The 17,565-nt window shown below is 36.2% G+C and overlaps 1 protein-coding gene across 2 annotated transcripts in view; it reads right to left on the reverse strand.

Moving 5' to 3' along the window:
* Window positions 1–565: 565 nt before the first annotated feature.
* The window catches only part of rnf130 (ring finger protein 130), a 45,195-nt gene continuing 28,195 nt past the window's right edge, over window positions 566–17,565 (reverse strand). Inside the window, exons 5-10 of one of the 2 annotated variants that reach the window (XM_067387938.1) lie at window positions 16,179–16,250; window positions 12,519–12,601; window positions 8,218–8,314; window positions 7,143–7,347; window positions 4,809–4,902; window positions 4,086–4,474 (exon numbers count right to left, since the gene is read on the reverse strand). In XM_067387938.1, coding sequence (XP_067244039.1) covers window positions 4,459–4,474; window positions 4,809–4,902; window positions 7,143–7,347; window positions 8,218–8,314; window positions 12,519–12,601; window positions 16,179–16,250 — 567 coding nt within the window. In that variant the 3' untranslated portion in view covers window positions 4,086–4,458. Of the gene's footprint in view, window positions 1,445–4,085; window positions 4,475–4,808; window positions 4,903–7,142; window positions 7,348–8,217; window positions 8,315–12,518; window positions 12,602–16,178; window positions 16,251–17,565 lie in introns of those variants that run through there. The other variant, XM_067387947.1, reaches the window with a different exon arrangement.

Genomic DNA, 17,565 nt, shown 5'->3' on the forward strand with positions numbered 1-17,565 from the left:
TTTCATTTTTGGGTGAACTAACCCTTTAAGTTGAAGTACTAAAATTAATAAAAGTTACACTACAAAAAAAGAGCTAAATAGAAATATATATATGTATATAAATAATACTAAAATAACAGTGGTCCATGTTGTATTTATTTTAAACCTCACCCAAAGAAAGAGAGCAGCATAGGCAATTATGACAAGTTTAATGCTGAGGCAGTATGTAACATAGGTAGCCCATTATCATGACCCACATAAAGCACAGCCGTTACTCGCTGAATGTCTCAGAGTAGAGCTTCTGCCCTGTCCCAACTGCAACTATATGACATAAAACAAATCTGTTGCAGAAACAGCATGAAGATTTCTGTGAATGCAGCCCAGTATGGTCGCAATGCCATCCCCCGAAAACAAGAACAAAACAGACAGACACTCTTGTGCATGGACAAGATCCAATAAAGACAAAAAGACAAACTGTGCTAAGAGGCCACTTGAGAGAGAGATATATACTGTATGAATTATAATATGCAAATACTGTATATTATATATATATATATATATATATATATATATATATATATATATATATATATATATATATATATATAATTTATTTATAGGGTCCCCTTGCTTGGAACTGATTAGTATTCGCTGAAGGTATTCCATAGGATTTTCTTTAAATACATGTTTAAAACATTTTCATTCTATGTACACAGAAATAGTGTATATTTCTACGAGGAAATAACGGTGATTTGTCGAGGAGTTTCGAGTGCTAACAGGCCAGCACTAAACATGAAGCTTCTGCATTTTAGCACATGAAGGACGAGTTGGTTTGCATCTGAGACATTGTTTAGCTACAAAAGCGGAGATGCAAAGCAGACAGCTCTTCTATAAAGGTTCAGTTTCCAAGCCTGCTTTTACAACTGTCCATGAGAGAGTCTTCCCCATCTGAAACACTAATAAGCACTGGAACGTAAAAACAGTCAGCAAATTACATACATGAGACAACAGCTGACACGACATTTGTGGCTAACCGAGGATACCGGAGAAATGAATTAAGAGGTACTTCCCACAGCCGTCTGTGAAAAGATGTCTTTTGAAATAGTCTTTCAAAAATAGAGAACAAAATAAGTGTAAAAGTGTAAGGAGGCTGATGATGGTGCAATAGTCCAATCACATCCACTTGAGGCGACCGATCGCTATGAAGATCATTCTACAGTGGTAGAGTTTATCGCCAGAGTCTGTGCGCTCACTGTCAATACTCCATTTCACACTCATAAAGGTTGATCCCCATATTCTGGGGTCGGGGAGAGGACGATGGAGGAATGGGCTTGAGGTGGAGGAGATGCGTGTCCTCAGGATTTGTTGTCGTCGTACATGTCCAGTGACGCCTGGATGTCTGGAAGCTCCATCTCACAAACTACGCTGCGCGGAGACACAGAATTACGGTTGAAGAAATGACCACCTGAAAATGGACAAACGAGAAAAAATAAGGGGTTAAATCATGACATAAGCCATTTGTGATAATGTTTAGTTTGTGTGTGTATAACGGGGGATAGAAATGAGAAAGATGAAAGGAGGAATGATTCTGCTGAATGTTAATAAAATATTCAAGATTCTGCTCCTGCAGACTGAAAAGACTTATTTAGTTCCTTCATAAAGGTTGTGCTCATATCTGACATTTCATCTCAGCACAAAATCAATGTCGGTCTGTTACGTGTAATCAACACTTATTATGTCCTTGACACCAGACCAATTACCATCAACCTTCTCAGAGGAAGTCAGTTGTTTATGGAAGTGTTTGTGTGGGTGTTTTGTGATTATACAGCTCCTTGATTTAAGTGGATTTTATGGGCATGTATATATTAAAGGTCAACATTTTTCAATTTTATTTATATTATGTCTAGTAGACTAGAATGCAATTATTGAACTGCATGAACTGTTAACATAAATGTGTATGCGCTGTTCCATTCAATTGTGCATTATTAAACAGTATTTAATTCAACAGTATGAATATAAAAATAATGCAACCATAGATAGGTAAATAAAATAAAAACCTCAATGATTTACACTGCAATGTCAGAAAATGCACTGGAATTATCCTCAAAAAATGGTGTTAAAAGGTACATTAACTTTTGGTTACAATTTATTTTAAGGTGATTTAGTTACATTATATTTACTCAAATAAGTACTAAGTAATATTAATTAACTACATGTACTTACTATAGAGTAACAGTTAGGGTTAGTTACTTGTAATTCTGCATAATTTACTGTTAGTGTAAATTGTGTAACTGTCACCTTAAAATAAAGTGTTACCTAACTTTTTGGTTCAAAAACCCTGATTCACTATGGTAAGCCTATTATAAGTGTTTATATTTTAGACTGGGCGGGATGGTTTTCGCAGGAAATTGCGTACATGCATCCCTTGTCAGTTTGTGTCTTGTCATCATCAGTAAAAGTTGCTTTAGCTACTTTGATGCATGTATGGTGTGGGAGTGGTATAGGTTAAGGCTGATTTATACTTCAGCGTCGGACCTACGCCGTAGGCTATGCGTCTGTTTTCATTTATACTTCTGCGTCGTTGTCCGCGTCTACGTGCATGCAGACCACTAGGAGGCAGTGTACGCAGTCAAGTTGAGTATCAAAACAAAAGCCGAAGAAGAAGCAGCTCGTCATGTACGTTGTCAGAGAAGCTTACAAACAGAAACGACAGAGAAGCGGCAAATAGGTAATGACTTTTGTTGCAGTTTGACTTCATGTGTCCCCTGAAACAGTGTTTTTTTTTTTTTTTTATTCATATGGAAGTTGAAAGCGCTCGCTCTTCTCTGAGTGCTCCGCGCCAGTTTTTTGACCCGAGGGAGGGGTTCTAGCAGACCAATCACAGCACTTGCGGTCTGCGTAGAATTGACGCGTTGTTACATTTTTGAAGAGGTGCACGTCAGGCTACGCGTGCGACGCACAGCCTACGCCGTTGCTACGGCGTACACTCGACCCAGAAGTATAAATCAGCCTTTAGCTGTCACAATGAGTGAGAAAGGTTCACGCAAAATCACAAACCTCAGAGGAATCACCTTAAGGAGAGAGTCAGCTGGCAAAAAGAGAACACGACAGAAATCGTAATAAAACGAAAATCGACATTGGCTTGTCTTTTTGGAGATGCCGAGAATGATAGATTTGAAATGTAAAAGCAAAGCAGACTAATGAACTATATTTTTATTACTTTTTTATAACAGGTGAGTAAGGTATTTTACTGAACCAATAAATTGACATATGTAGCTCTCTAACAGAGTTCATTCTAAAGAATGACCTATTGTGAAGTGTCATATTTATCCACACAGTCACGCAGAATTGAAGCAGAACCGAAACAATGTTCTTCTGCAAAATGCATGCAGTTTTGCTTTTTTAAATGCTAGAGGGCCACAATTTAAATGGTGCACCTTTAACTTGTATTCAAATGATTGCAGACTCAAGACAAGGGCTTAATAATACTTTGGTAAAATTGGTTTTGTATTCGCACATTCGGACTTCTGATAAATTCAGACTTTCCAATAAATATGCAATAAATGAATGTTTGTGAATTTTAAGCAGCAACATGATATTGAAAATCAACGATTGTCAACTTACAACATTTTTCACAGTCGATCAAAATAGGCAAGTATTTTTTAAATGGCATATTTACTTGTGAATGTCCGCTGAATGTCCAATGTAGTGTGATTAACAAGGCTACTGAATACGGATGTCCAAATGTGCGGATATAAAACCAACTTTAACCGAAGTCTTAAGAATGTATATTGTACAACATTAAAGCAAAATATGCTTACAGTAACTTGTTCAGCTGTTTTTTTAGGTTTCCACCTCAACTCTGCAGAAAAGTGGCCTTCTAGGACTGGAGCTGAATAGTCCCCACAATCCCCATGCATTAAATGTTAGGCTTGTACACAAAACACAATTAGTCCTCATAGATGTGTTACAGTATTTTCAGCGTTCTAAGCTTGACTTTCTGTAAGGCACTGCTGAAATAAACTTTAGAGCTAGAATATTAGTAGTAACTGTAGTAACTAGTACTAGTAACTGTTAACTTGCTGGACATTTCAACACAACAAAGCTTTTTGCACAAAGCAATTTTAATACACAAACACAAATGTTTTTTAAAAAAAATGTTTGCATGACAAAGACAAACCAAAGGATTTGGGGAAAAAAATACACATTTAAAAGACATTTATATGCATTTAACATTTCTATTCATTTAACATGTAAGACGATTAATCTAAAATGAAAAAAAAAGGGCTTATTAAATAAAACAGAAGTTGTTAATCAGCAATACCATCCAGTGAAAAGCTATGAACATCCTCACATCTAGAGGTGAAAGTTAGCCCTATTAACACTATCAATGCATAAGTAAGAAGTGGACCCGAAGAGCAATCAGCAACTTTGTTTTTTCAGGATGCATTTTAGAAATAAGGACTCCAGAAAACATCTTCATTCCAACTTCAGGCTGTAAAAGACATAGATATACATATTAAAAAATACATTTAACAAGTAAACTCATCATAAAAAAGTTCCTTACATAATTACATGTTATATATTTCTTTTTGTCCACATCTAACTAAAAAATTGATAATAATTATTTGATCAAACTTCTTTAAAGAATATTTTAGCCTTTACAGCTGCATAACACAATGACATTTTGTTTTTACTCTTAGAGAAGTGTAGTACACCGTCCCAAATCTTGCTGTACACTAGGTACATTATCCCATTGTTAATGTATTTAGGGATGCTTTGACATTCTGAAAATCTTGAAAAAGATAATCTTGATCTACAATACTCACTCAACAGTGGGGGCGCTGGAAGTGGCTCTGATGATCATGTAACAAAGTGTGAGAGCAGAGAGGACGCCGAAGCTGGCAACAATAAACCACTCTTCTGTTAACAGAGTAAAAGGGGGAGGGGTCATTTTCTGTTGAAGGCGGGGCCAGGGTATCATCTCGACAGAGAGCCGAAGAGAAGAGGAAACTGGAGACAGGTGGAGGCGTGAAGAAAAGAGGAACGCTTCTCTAGTCCATGGAACAGGAGAGGAAGCCACAGGCAAGCGATGATCGCAAAAACGAGAGCGAAACTGAACGTAGCACATTCAGAGCACATGACACTTAGCGCTGGTTTAGCCAGACATTTACAAAGCAGTAAAGATCTGTTAGGAAGACCATGTCATCAGAAGATGCAGCAGCTAAGTATTCCACACACAAGCTTTTTTTAAGGACAAGTTAAATGAAGGGATTTTTTTTTTTAGATGTATCAGTATAATTCTGTGAACAAACAGAATTCACAATCAAAAGAATCTGTAAAACAGAGACACTAACATTTTAGAAAGAAAGAAAGAAAGAAAGAAAGAAAGAAAAAGAAAAAAAACCTGAACAAACACCTGCTTGGGGTTCTATAACATAATTAATCACTACAATAGAAACAAAGGCCAACAGGAGGGGTTAAAATTGCTGAACATAATATTTTAAAGACATAGCACCAGGACAAATGGTTGGTGAATAATAAATTATCCCACAAACCCATAATTACCTTACATCTGTTTCTGCAACAAAGGTGTGTAGTTCTGTGAGCATTTACTTATTTTACTTTCTATGCACTTTTCTGTTCTTTAGTTTAGTTTCATTGCATTCAACATGTGTGTTGCTACTGCTCTTTATAAACTGCTTAAAAATGCTGGCACAACCTAAACACTAAAATAACTTCAGAGAGAAGGTGAGGGAGAGGGTGACTATTACTTAAAGCCAAAGCATTTTTCTTTATATATTTAAAGCTATTACTTATATTTTGGCTTTGATGAAGGTCTAAAGTTATTAATAGGGGTGGATAGTGTAGCGTAACAATGAAACTTATGAATTTAAGGCAAAAGGAACTTTCTTTATGTTAAAATGTTTAACCATTTTACAATTATGACATATCAACTAAAATGTTAAAGGGGTTAAAAACCTGTTAAAAACCTGTCTGCCTATGCAGTAGAAAGACTGAAAGAGATTCTACCTGACTAGAGAAAACAGAAAGAAAAAAAGCTGCTATATTCCCTTTTGCCAAATAGGTAGGAAAAGGTCAACACCTATAATGCACTGGGAATGTTCCAGTCCAAGGCCACTTACTAGAGTCAAATACCACCTCGCTTTAGTAGGAAATACTTCTTAGCAAACTTTTAGTCATAATGGTGTCGACTTGTATTGTTTTCAGGTGCAAGAACTCAAAATCCAGTGACAGATCTAGTGTGTTGTAGGCAGTGACTAAAAGCTGCAAAGAACACAGAGAGAACACCACTATGGAAATTGTCTTTGTAGTCAACATTTCAAACTGGATGACCACGAACACAGTATTTTAGGCCAAAAGGAGGGGAAAAACTGAAAGAAACTTAACTCCACCCAACCTATGAAGCAAAATGCCATCGTGTACAGGTAAGAAAGCTGTTGCCATAGTGTTTGATTAAACGAGTGAACAAGTAAACATTGTATATTTACATTTACTTCTAACACAGTAAAAATAGAAAGTGGATTGAAAATCAGTGAAGTTACACTTAAAGAATATGGAAGAAATATAGTTGGTCAACAGTCAAAACAACAACACGGTGATCATCCTGAAGTGATTTTTTTTTTTTTTTTAATAATAACTGGCTGAATGTACATTATCTCGCCTATTATAAAATGATATATACATTTAAAATGAATTTTATATGTGAGAGGAGAGAGAACACAGAGTGCTGACAAACACGCAGTGACGTGAGAAGTCTAGTACAAAAGATTTATGGCAGTAAAAGGGCAGGACACGCTGCGGTTGAGCACAGACACCTGCTCACATCACTGAGCTCAGCCTCAGCAGCAGGTGGAGCGCACTGATGTAAGGAAAGCTAACCCCCCGCTGGGGAGGAAATGAAGGAGAACGTTGGAGGGAGGTGAGGAAATAAAGGTGACAGGGAGAAACTTAAAGGGGAAGTGTATGATCTTTTTCAACATTAGAATAGATTCTAACATCCCAGTTTTCTAATATTCCACAAGTCTGTTTGAAAACAACCATTATTTTTGCAATTCAGTTTGATGATGCAGAAATGACACACTTCACCTTTAAAAGAACATCCAGAAAAGACAACAAGACAGAATAAGCCCTGCTCTTACTGGTGACAGCGATGTTGATCTCTCCGGAGCGAGGAATAAGCTCTTCGTCGGAGGGAAGCTGGGAGGAACTGGAGTGGCGTAGAGGCTCCAGACTGATGCTGGTCTCAGAAGACAGGTCCACCAGCGCCGTCCTCTGGCTGGAAGTCTGACTGCGGGACATCCGATCCATGTCAAAAGCCATGTTGTCCACGCAGGGCAGGTTGGGCTGCAAGCGCATAAATGTCTTAGTCAAACTGAAATCAGACATTTTATTAACAAATCACATCCCACGATAAAAAAAAAAATTAATAAAATAAAAAATAAAAATGGGTAAGAATTACAGTATTGAATTTCAGCCATGACATAAAAAAAATGCATGAAATAAAGTGACCACCAGAGGGAGCTGCTAGATAATAAATCCTCTATCCCTGCTGTAAAAATAATATCAGAGCCCAAATCACTTCATAAAGTGTAAAAGTTGTGTATTGTGTTGTAACCAGCAACGCATATTCACTTTGTCATTTTTTACAGTAATGTCTTTACATTCTCAGCTCTGTAATAATTCAGGCAATCCATCCCAACCAAACCACATGACTTGATGTTATTTTCAAGAGGATAAATCATTATAAAATCATAACAAATCAAATGAGTGCCTTATAAATGTCATAATTCTGCCCTATGAAAGTAATGTGTCTGTTGTGTGTTCACTTAGTTGTACATTTTGTGGAAAATTGTTCCCAGAAGATAGCTATAATGTTACAAAACCTCCCTTTGGAGACATCCTCATAAAAAATAATACATAGAGTAAACAAAGGTCCCCCCTCCACCCATCCCTTTCTAAAATTGATGGTTTTCTTTTAGGGGTAGTGTTGTTTAGATCGGTATATAGGAAATATAAATATGTTATTAACATAATTATTTTTTATTATTATTTGTACAACAAATTGTTTTATTTATTACGATAATTACCTTAATTTTTATAGTAAATATAATCATCTTATCAATACGTTAAAGAGAAAGTTAGGTAACTGTGTGTGTGTGTGTGTGTGTAGGTGTGTGTGTGTGTGTGTGTGTGTGTGTGTGTGTGCACGCTCACCATAACCCCCAGGGCTTTAAGGATGTTGAGTTTACACATAGGACAGGTGCAGTGCTCGTTTAGCCACGGATCCACACACATTTTATGGAAGACATGCCTAAAGAGAAGATGAAAACATTTTGATAGCCATAAAGCACTTGTGCATGTTGTAACCATCTTTTGACTTTGGATATTTAAAGTGTCGTACATATTGTTGCAAAACCATAAATATTTATGAATGAAATCTTTCTTATCTTTCTGTTTCTGTTATAACAATGTAAGACCCATGGAACGCAGCATCAAGCATTTGATATCACAATAATTCTTTGCAGCATCAATGAATATTTGAAACTGCTCTAAGAACACCGGTGCAAGAAGGACATTACATGTAAAAGCACATTACACATTTATATTACAACCAGAGAGAGGAGAGAGTGAGAGGCAGATTAAAAGCAAGAAGCTGGTGGACTTCAAAGCAGCAACATGAGCTTTCACAGAGAGCTGTTGAGTCTCTTCTCCTCCTCCTCATATCCGGCTGCTGCACAATCTTAGCTGTGTTTTCTCCAGGAAAGACCCTGGGCTCTCGACAGCGGAAACCCTCTTCATGAGGGAGATTCTCGGCACAAGCCAGCCATTGAAACTCATGCTAGAGACAAGGCAGTCATTGTGGCTCAGAAGATTGTAGGAATCTTTCTCACTGCATCAGATAGCTGGGCAATTTATATCTACAATAATGCTTAAATGTTCTTACATATTTAATAATTGTCATTTATATGAACAAATAATAATAATATATAGTAATAAACAGCATTGTTAACCTATGTACATTTTTTTACATTTTAATATACGATAAATTTTGAAACAAAACATTAAATAGGACTACACTTAGTTTAAAAGTTTGGGGTCAGTGCAAAAATATTAAGCAGCACATCTGTTTTGAACACTGATAAAAGTAAGAAATGTATCTTGATCAACAAATTAGCATATTAGAATGATTTCTGAAGGATCATGTGACACTGAAGACTGATGATGAAAATTCAGCTACCATCACAGCAATAAATGACATTTTAAAATGCATTCAAAGAGAAAACAGTATTACATAAGACCCAACTAAATAGTCAGACTCCTCAGCCACAAGTTGCAAGTTGTTGGTTATCTAAGGACATCAAATAAGTGCCTCTGATACACTGTGATTAGCGAGTACTGAGAGGATGCATACTTCTGAAATTATACTGTAACAAAGAGACGTGCAGACAAACTGCAAAAATGCTTTATTTTCTTGGATGGAGAACATGCAAACTAGGGTCAAATGAATTAATGATGAGGGTGCTTACTACGCAAAGGTTACTAAAGAGATGCATGCCGTCAAACTACGACAGACCAGCTATATGTGCCTGGGCCTAATCTTTATGTACTGTATTCTTATACAGTTACCTTATCACATGCATAATTATACCATTTACATGCATATGCAGTCAGACAGATTCATATAGGAAAGGGCACACCCCAAAGAAATTTATAGGAGCAACAGCGAAGCTAATGCACTGGGACGTAAATTGAATGACCAAGGCTAGGTCAAGTGTGCTGCCATTACTTGTGCTATGAGTTATTGATTGTGGCTGGAGATGCTTATGCTTAAGAGAGCAGAGATACTCACGTTAAGAAGGAATAAGATGAGAAAAGATGGTAACTTGTCTCACTACCATTCAAAAGTTTGGGGTCATGTTTTTGAAAGAAGTCTCCTATGCTCACCAAGGTTGCAATTATTTGATCAAAAATACAGTAAAACAGTAATATTGTAAAATATTTATATTTAGAGTTATATATATTAAAATAACTGTTTTCTATTGTAACATATTGCAAAATGTAATTTATTCCTGGCAAAGCTGAATTTTCAGCATCATTACTCCAATGTCACATGATCCTTCAGAAATCATTCTAATTTGGTACTCAAGAAATATTTATTCTTCTTTTTTCTGAATTCTTTGAGGAATATAATAACACCATATATTTGAAATAGAATTCTTTTGTAACATTATAAATATATTTACTCTCACTTTTGTTCAATTGTATGTCTTTGTTGAATAAAAGTATTAATATCTTTCTAAAAAAAACTATTGTTTTCCCATCCTTGCTGAATAAATGTATTTTGATGATTTTAATAATCTTTCATCATAATTTGTAATAATAATCTAACCAATAGCACACTATTGAGAAAACTAATATTAATCAAATCCTAATGGTTAGAATCAAGTCTCTAAGTACAAATATATACTGTATTTTTTTTTTTTTTATTCTCTAAACTCAAAACTAAACAATATTGTCAAAAGTATGTAGACACGCCTTTATGATTAAGAGGGTTTGGCTATTCCAGTAAATCCAGTTTGAATTTCTAAATAAATGACTGCATGTATAACTGTATAGTAAAACTGGGTAAGGCCTTTTCTATTCCAGCATGACAATACCAGGTCCATACGGAAGTAATTTAGGAGGTGTGGAAGAACTTGTGAGGTCTGCACAAAGCCTGAGCCTCTTCTGAACGTCTTTGGAACAAATTGGAAAGCAACTCCGGGCCACCCAACATCAGTGCTTGATCTCATCGAGGTCATGGGAGTTTAATCTTCTTCATTTCATGTTATACTTTAATGCATAATGTAAATTTGCTCCCTTCTTTTAACTGAACACCTTTTTGCTGGCCCCTCAGAGTTAAACTAGCTGTGAATATGTAATGTTGAAGAGCAAATATGACAAAATATCAAACATACATATTGCAATCAACGATTATGGTGTTTCGCTGGGAGGCACTGATATCTTAAAGACCCATGAAATCAAAAATGAGTTTCTGTCCAACCCTTCCTCATTATGACTAAGAGTCTGAGACTGGTTTGTTGCTGGATGTCAGCAGCTGTCTGAGGCAGCACAGGCTTGCAGCTCATGAGTGTGTTATTTGATCTGACGGGAGTGAAGCAGTGATTCAGCCGTAAGCAGGGAACAATGCAATTAACCAAACTCTGGATTAGCATTTCATTGCTGCTGTACAGTTGTAGAGAAAGAAAGAGGGAGAGAAAGAGATAATAACGATAGAGTGAGTGGGTGTGGATGAAAAGAGACAGATACTAATGCTATGGTATGGTCGATTTCATGGAGAGATGACTGATACTGTACTTAAAAAGGATAGATTGTTTACTAGTGGTTCCAAACCTGTATGACTGACTTTCTAGCATCAAACACAAAAGGAGATATTGAGCAGAATGTCCAATATATTTCATAAAATGGAGAGCAGAAAGTCATATAGGTCTGGACCAACATCAAGGTAAGTAAATGACAACAAAATCTTCATTTCTGAGTGAACTGAATGCTCTCCTTAAGAGGAAGTACCCCAATTACTAAAACAGTAGTAACAAGGATATGTCTGCCAAAAAGCGGAAGGAATAAAAACAGAACAGTAATTGTGACAAAACTGGTGAGTTACTGCATGTTGCCACTGCTGTGTATCTATATAAGCAGTTATATCATGTGAGCATGTGTGTGTTTGGTGTAAGGTGATCCACAAAATTTGCAACCAGACTTCCAACTGTGTGACCGGGTCATACTCAGCAGATGGTGTCTGAAACCGTAGGAAAGGGCATGTTTGTGTACTGTGTGTGTATACTGTATGTCGCATCCCTTTAATATACTGTGCATGAATAGTGTGTATCTGTTTGTAAGTATAAATGTGTGTCTGTGTTTGTGAGTTGGCTGCCTAGAGGTCACTGGAAGCTGAGCTGCTAAAAATAAGCAGAGTGGGTCTGACAGGGGCAGTGATTCACAGCCACAGCAGTGCCATATTTCCTCAACAAAATCACATCTCACAACAGCAAGTGACCCCTGATCTCCCTTTCTCTCTCCCTCTCTCTCCAAATGTCATTTGACCATTATTCAAAGTCTGGGGTGAAAACCAAATTGACTGGGCAATGCAAAGAGATTTTGTCAGCAGACAACATAAGCTAAGTTGCTGAGACAGAAAAATCTTCATTTACATCATATCAAGGGAAGTTTAATGCAAATTCTGAATTTAAAATTAATATAAATGTAATTATTATTAATATTATTACTACTGCTGATACTATATTATTATTATTGTCAATTAACAAACAAAATAAATGAACTATTAACAAAAAAGAAAAAAAGAAATTGTGTACCTAGACTTCTGTGAAGATTATAATGCCCTTATTACACACACACACACACACACACACACACACACACACACACACACACACACACACACACACACACACACACACACACACACACACACACACACACACACACACACTTACTTGCAAGGTAGGATGCGGACCACATCGTTTAGCTGATAACCTTCGATGCACACAGCACAATGATTAAAATCTGGCTCTGTTTCCTGAAAAACATGAACAAGCCAAAAAAATAAAGATGAGCCTTTTCATAAGTCAAAATATAGCTAAAAATGAAATTGTCAAAACAATAGAAGTAACATTAGGACACACATGTAAGATACATTAAGGCAGTTTTAGGATCATTTGCCAGTCAAACAAAAAAGAGGGCAAATGTCAAACGGCAGAAACCAACGAAAAGCACCGTGTGACCTGACACATTCTAAACTAATCAAGTATGTAGATCTTTCAGTTATTTTTTAAATAGTTATGTAAGCTGTATTTTGACCAATGCTACCTAGCACAACACCACAGAAATAGAAACCAAGCGACCATTGTGTCCTGCTGCTTGTCACTTGGTGGATGTGATCAGTTAAGGACAAAAAAGAAGAAAATGTTTTTTTTTTTCCCTATTCAATATGATTGTACAACAACAGCACTTTTAAAATAATACTTTTATTGTATTATTATTTAAATTATAAAAATTAAATCTGAAATATAACATACAGAAATAACTCCTAATATAACTCCCTTTAGGACTTTGGGTCCTGATTTCTCCCTACTATTTCTACTCAAGCAGCACTAGCCCATTATTATTAAATATGTATGCTGGCCTTATGACACGTATATATGTTAAATGGGAATAAAGTAGGTGTGAAATTCTCTTGAACTCATGGCAATATGCTTTGAGTACCTGCATTTCACTCTGTATTGATATGATCTCTTGACCTCCTTGAATTCATCTCCCCCAGCTATTCTCAAGCTCATGATTTAAGGCTTAGACAAGACTCATACTGAAGAGAGTGAAACTAAACTAAATTCTGCAAACAAATTAGATTAATATGGTCCAACTATAGCAATCTGTACAGTTCCAATAGCAAAATATATATTTAGTGCTTTCTGTATGCAATACAGTATACAACAGAGCATACTGCATATCATTTTTTTTTAAACTTTTGGCAGTCCAATTAAACAATAAGTCAAAGCACAAAACAGTGCATTGGCTTGTTATTTACAAGACAATCACTAGTTGGTAGTCACACGCTGAATGAATGATTAAGTGGTTGTGTGCTGCACATTTTGGCAAATGAATGAGGCCCTCTGGGTACATTCCATGTACACCATATATTTGCATACTCTTCATCATACACATAATCTGAACATTCCGACTGTAATTTCCTAACACAGATCCCAAAAAATACTGGAATATAAATTGAATAAAATCAGAAAGTAGTGTGGAAAACATTCCATCAGTGTGGTTCTAGAAACTTCTGTCAACTCCCAGAGAAAACTATAGGAAGTTGTAACAGTGTATCCATCTAGTTATTGCAGGGTGAGTGAGCAGGAGAGAGCAGTCGATCGTTCAGCAGATTTAGTAGATACACTGTGTCAAAGATGCTGTATTTCTCTGGCTCTGCTTTCAGCCCATCTGTCATTTGACTGACCTGTGAGGTCAGTCTGAAGCCAATATTGACACCACAGAGGAAATGTTAGAGTGATTAGTGTTCTTTATTTCTACACATGAAATTAAAAAAAAAAAAAAATAATAATAATAATAATACTAAGCTTTAGGTTTTTATAACCCTTTAGTATCAATTAAGAAAAGCCAGATGATGACAAAATTATCTAGTGTTGTGATGTTTTTGTGTTGATATCTGCATATTTTATTTGATTTTAGATTTGTTATTATTAAAACAAAAACTACTAAAATGTTTTCATTAATTGAAACAAAGCTGAAATTAAATAAAATATAAGCATTAGCTAAAACACTTAAAATTTCACTTCGCAACTAACAGAAAGTTTAAGATAAAATACAAAAATTTAGGGATGTCCTGAGCCGGTCTCAAGGATCAGTATCGGGGACGATAAAGCAGTTTTTTTAAATGATCGTTATCGGCTATCCAAAGCTCAATCCTTTTTTGTACGTTCATGCTTTCTAAACTTATCTCCATTTTTTGTTGTTGTTGTTGCAATTATTCTGCTTATTGTACATATAAAAAACAAGAAGTTTTTATCAGTAGTCCCATATTCCAATTTTTTTGTCAATTAACGGCCCTTGTTAATGCTAGAATAACTTATTTTTTATGGTATTCTTACTCTATAAATTGCAATTTGCTAAGACTTAGTGTAATGAAGTACACCAAACAGCAGTAACGCTTTCAAATACTATTTATATATCATCATCATAGTATAAATATACCTCTAGTAGCAAGCAACGCATCACTCAGCCAGCTAACTCGACCTCCCTGGGAATGGAGCCATTTAGAAAGTGACAAAAATCCTCCTAGGTTTTATATCACACTCTGCCCTGCTCTTCCTGGAAGCACCTTCTCTACTCAAGATGCTATTTCAGTCACCTGGCAGTGTCCTGTCTACTCTGCATGGTCAAGGTCATGTTGTGGTGAGTGGTGTTCGGTTTCTAATGGGCCCCTCTCAGTGCGAGAGTCATCGACTGTGGTCCGGCAGGTCCCTGCAGAGGGACGTCGCCTATACCCAGAGGCTGAGAGGCTTCGGCCAAAGGCAGCAAAGCTGTAAAGATGCCTCATCACTGGAAAAAGGGTCATAACTGATCAAAAATGAGCATGTGATCACTTTAAAAAGGAAAAAGTAGAGAGAGAGGTAGAGGAAGACAGACAGATGTTCTCTCACTCAATCTCTACTGAGTAAGACCTCTCTGATGAAAGGTTTCAATTTCTTGCAGCACTTCTCCAAGGCCACTGATGTTTTATTCATAGCTGATGTGAGCTAACCTTGACTGGGCTATGATACGCACGGACTGGCACGGCTCCACCCTTTCTCCAAACCGAACAGCTGTGAAGTCTCACTCACCTAACTCACTCACCTGACAGTCATTCACCTTTACACAGCTCAACGTCTGTCTTTGGACTGTGGTACAATCAGCAAGATTACTTGCTGAGATGAACCTAACCGGTCTGCCATCAATATTTAATGGCCAATTATTGATTAAATTAAGAGTAATCGGTCATAAATATTAAAGAACTGATATTATAAACCCAAGGTTTAGAACACAGTCCCTAGACACAAAGCACAAAAAGCGGAGCCAGTGCTGTTTGTTTTGCTGTAAACAGAAACATGGATTTCAACAGTTTAAACTGTTCTGAGTTTGCCTTTTCTGAATAATAGTGATCACATGTATATCATCATCCAGCAATTTCCAAAGGCACCGTGTTTTGTTTATGCTCTTCAGACGTCTGCTTTTAAACAGCATGCACTTTGGACTGTAATGTACGGGTTTCTTGCTAGCCTGCAAGACTGGGAGAAACTTGGATTTAATGTAAATGAGGTTGTATCTTCTTGTATGTTTCAGGAGTCAATTTAGTTGTCAAATGCAGCTGTAAACAACCACACTGTGTGCGTAAAGAATGTGATTAAGCACTCGGAAGAAGAGTGACAACCATTTTTAGCTGTAGTGTGTACATGTTCAGTGAGTTCTTTTTATGGAGTATGGAGATGCATTATGAATGGAGAATTACACACACCGTTCCATAACAGGAAAAAGTTCCATAACAGGCATTGACAAGAGCCTGAGAACAGTAAACAAGCAATGACGTCAAAAGACCTCACCTTGTCCCCTCTTTTTACTGTCCTGGTAGTCAGCTTGCTAATGGCCTTCTTGGCAGCATCGCCCAGCCGTCGCTATAGCAACAAAGGACAAGAGGAGAGAGTCAGTCACATAATTTTAGATTTGCAGCTTGATTTAATACAACAGGAAATTAAAATGACTAAAAGTTGGGGAATAAAAGATTCAGCAGAACAGCAGAAAAAATTACAATTCAGATTTTGCTAAACAAGGTAGGGGTGAATAATAAAGAGGAGAAAGCATTAACAATATTAATTGTGATAAAAGCAACATCAGAGTGTCTATCAGGATTCTATCAAGCAAAGTGAAAGACATGACAGAGACAGCCATAAATAAAAGACTAAGTGCATCCTGTGATGGGCAGTTCACTGTCTGTGTGTGTGTTTATGAGTGTATGTTCTTAGATGTCCTCGGTCTTCATTCTGCTAGTTTATTGCTAAATAAACAGCTCAGTGATTTACCGCCGACAGTTTAGAGAAAAAGCCAAAGGGCCAATCAGGGCCCAAAGGATTTGCGCTTGCTAAACTGTTTGTGTGTGTTATATTTGCAAGGGCCTCAAAATCTTCTCACAAATACAGACACAAACAAACCTCTTAAAATTGACTCACGAGGATGGTCTTCACAAGTACTGTTCATAAAATGGCCAAATGATGTTTTAATTAAAGTCTAAAAATGCCAAAGGGGTTAGGGTCAGTCTGCACTAATTAAAATGAGCTTAATTAAAGAACAATATAAGTCAATGGAAGGTACAGGATACGTTTACAATTACATTTGTGTAAGACTTAATCAAAACAGTAAAATGACCTGTTAATCAGCTAAAGTCATTAAGTTTTTTTCAAATATTTTTGAAAGAAGTCTCTTATGCTAACCAAAGCTGCATTTATTTTATGAAAATATTTCTCAATATTACTGTATTACAATTCAAAACAAGCATTTTCTATTTGAAAATATTTTAAAATGTAATTTATTCCTGTGATGGCAAAGCTGAATTTTTCAGCAGTAATTAGTCTTCAGTGTCACATGATCATTCAGAAATAATTCTAATATGCTGATTTTGTGTTCAAGGAACATTTTTTCTTACTATCAGTGTAAAAAATTACTTATTATTTTGTTTTTAGTTTTCATTTTAGGATTCTTGATGAATAGAAGTTTCAGGATTTATTTGAAATATAAATGTTTTATAACATTATAAATGTCATTATAAATGTCATTTCTGGTCAATTTATAGCATTCATGCTGAATAGAGGTATTATTTTATGTAAAAAACAAAAATCTTTCTAACCTGAAACTTTTGAACAGCAGTGCAAATGTAGTCCTCCACAGTATCCTATCCACCTTATTTTTCAGGTAAGAGGCCATTTGTAACTTTAA

Source organism: Chanodichthys erythropterus, chromosome 1, assembly GCF_024489055.1.
Source record: "Chanodichthys erythropterus isolate Z2021 chromosome 1, ASM2448905v1, whole genome shotgun sequence".
Lineage (NCBI taxonomy): Eukaryota > Metazoa > Chordata > Actinopteri > Cypriniformes > Xenocyprididae > Chanodichthys > Chanodichthys erythropterus.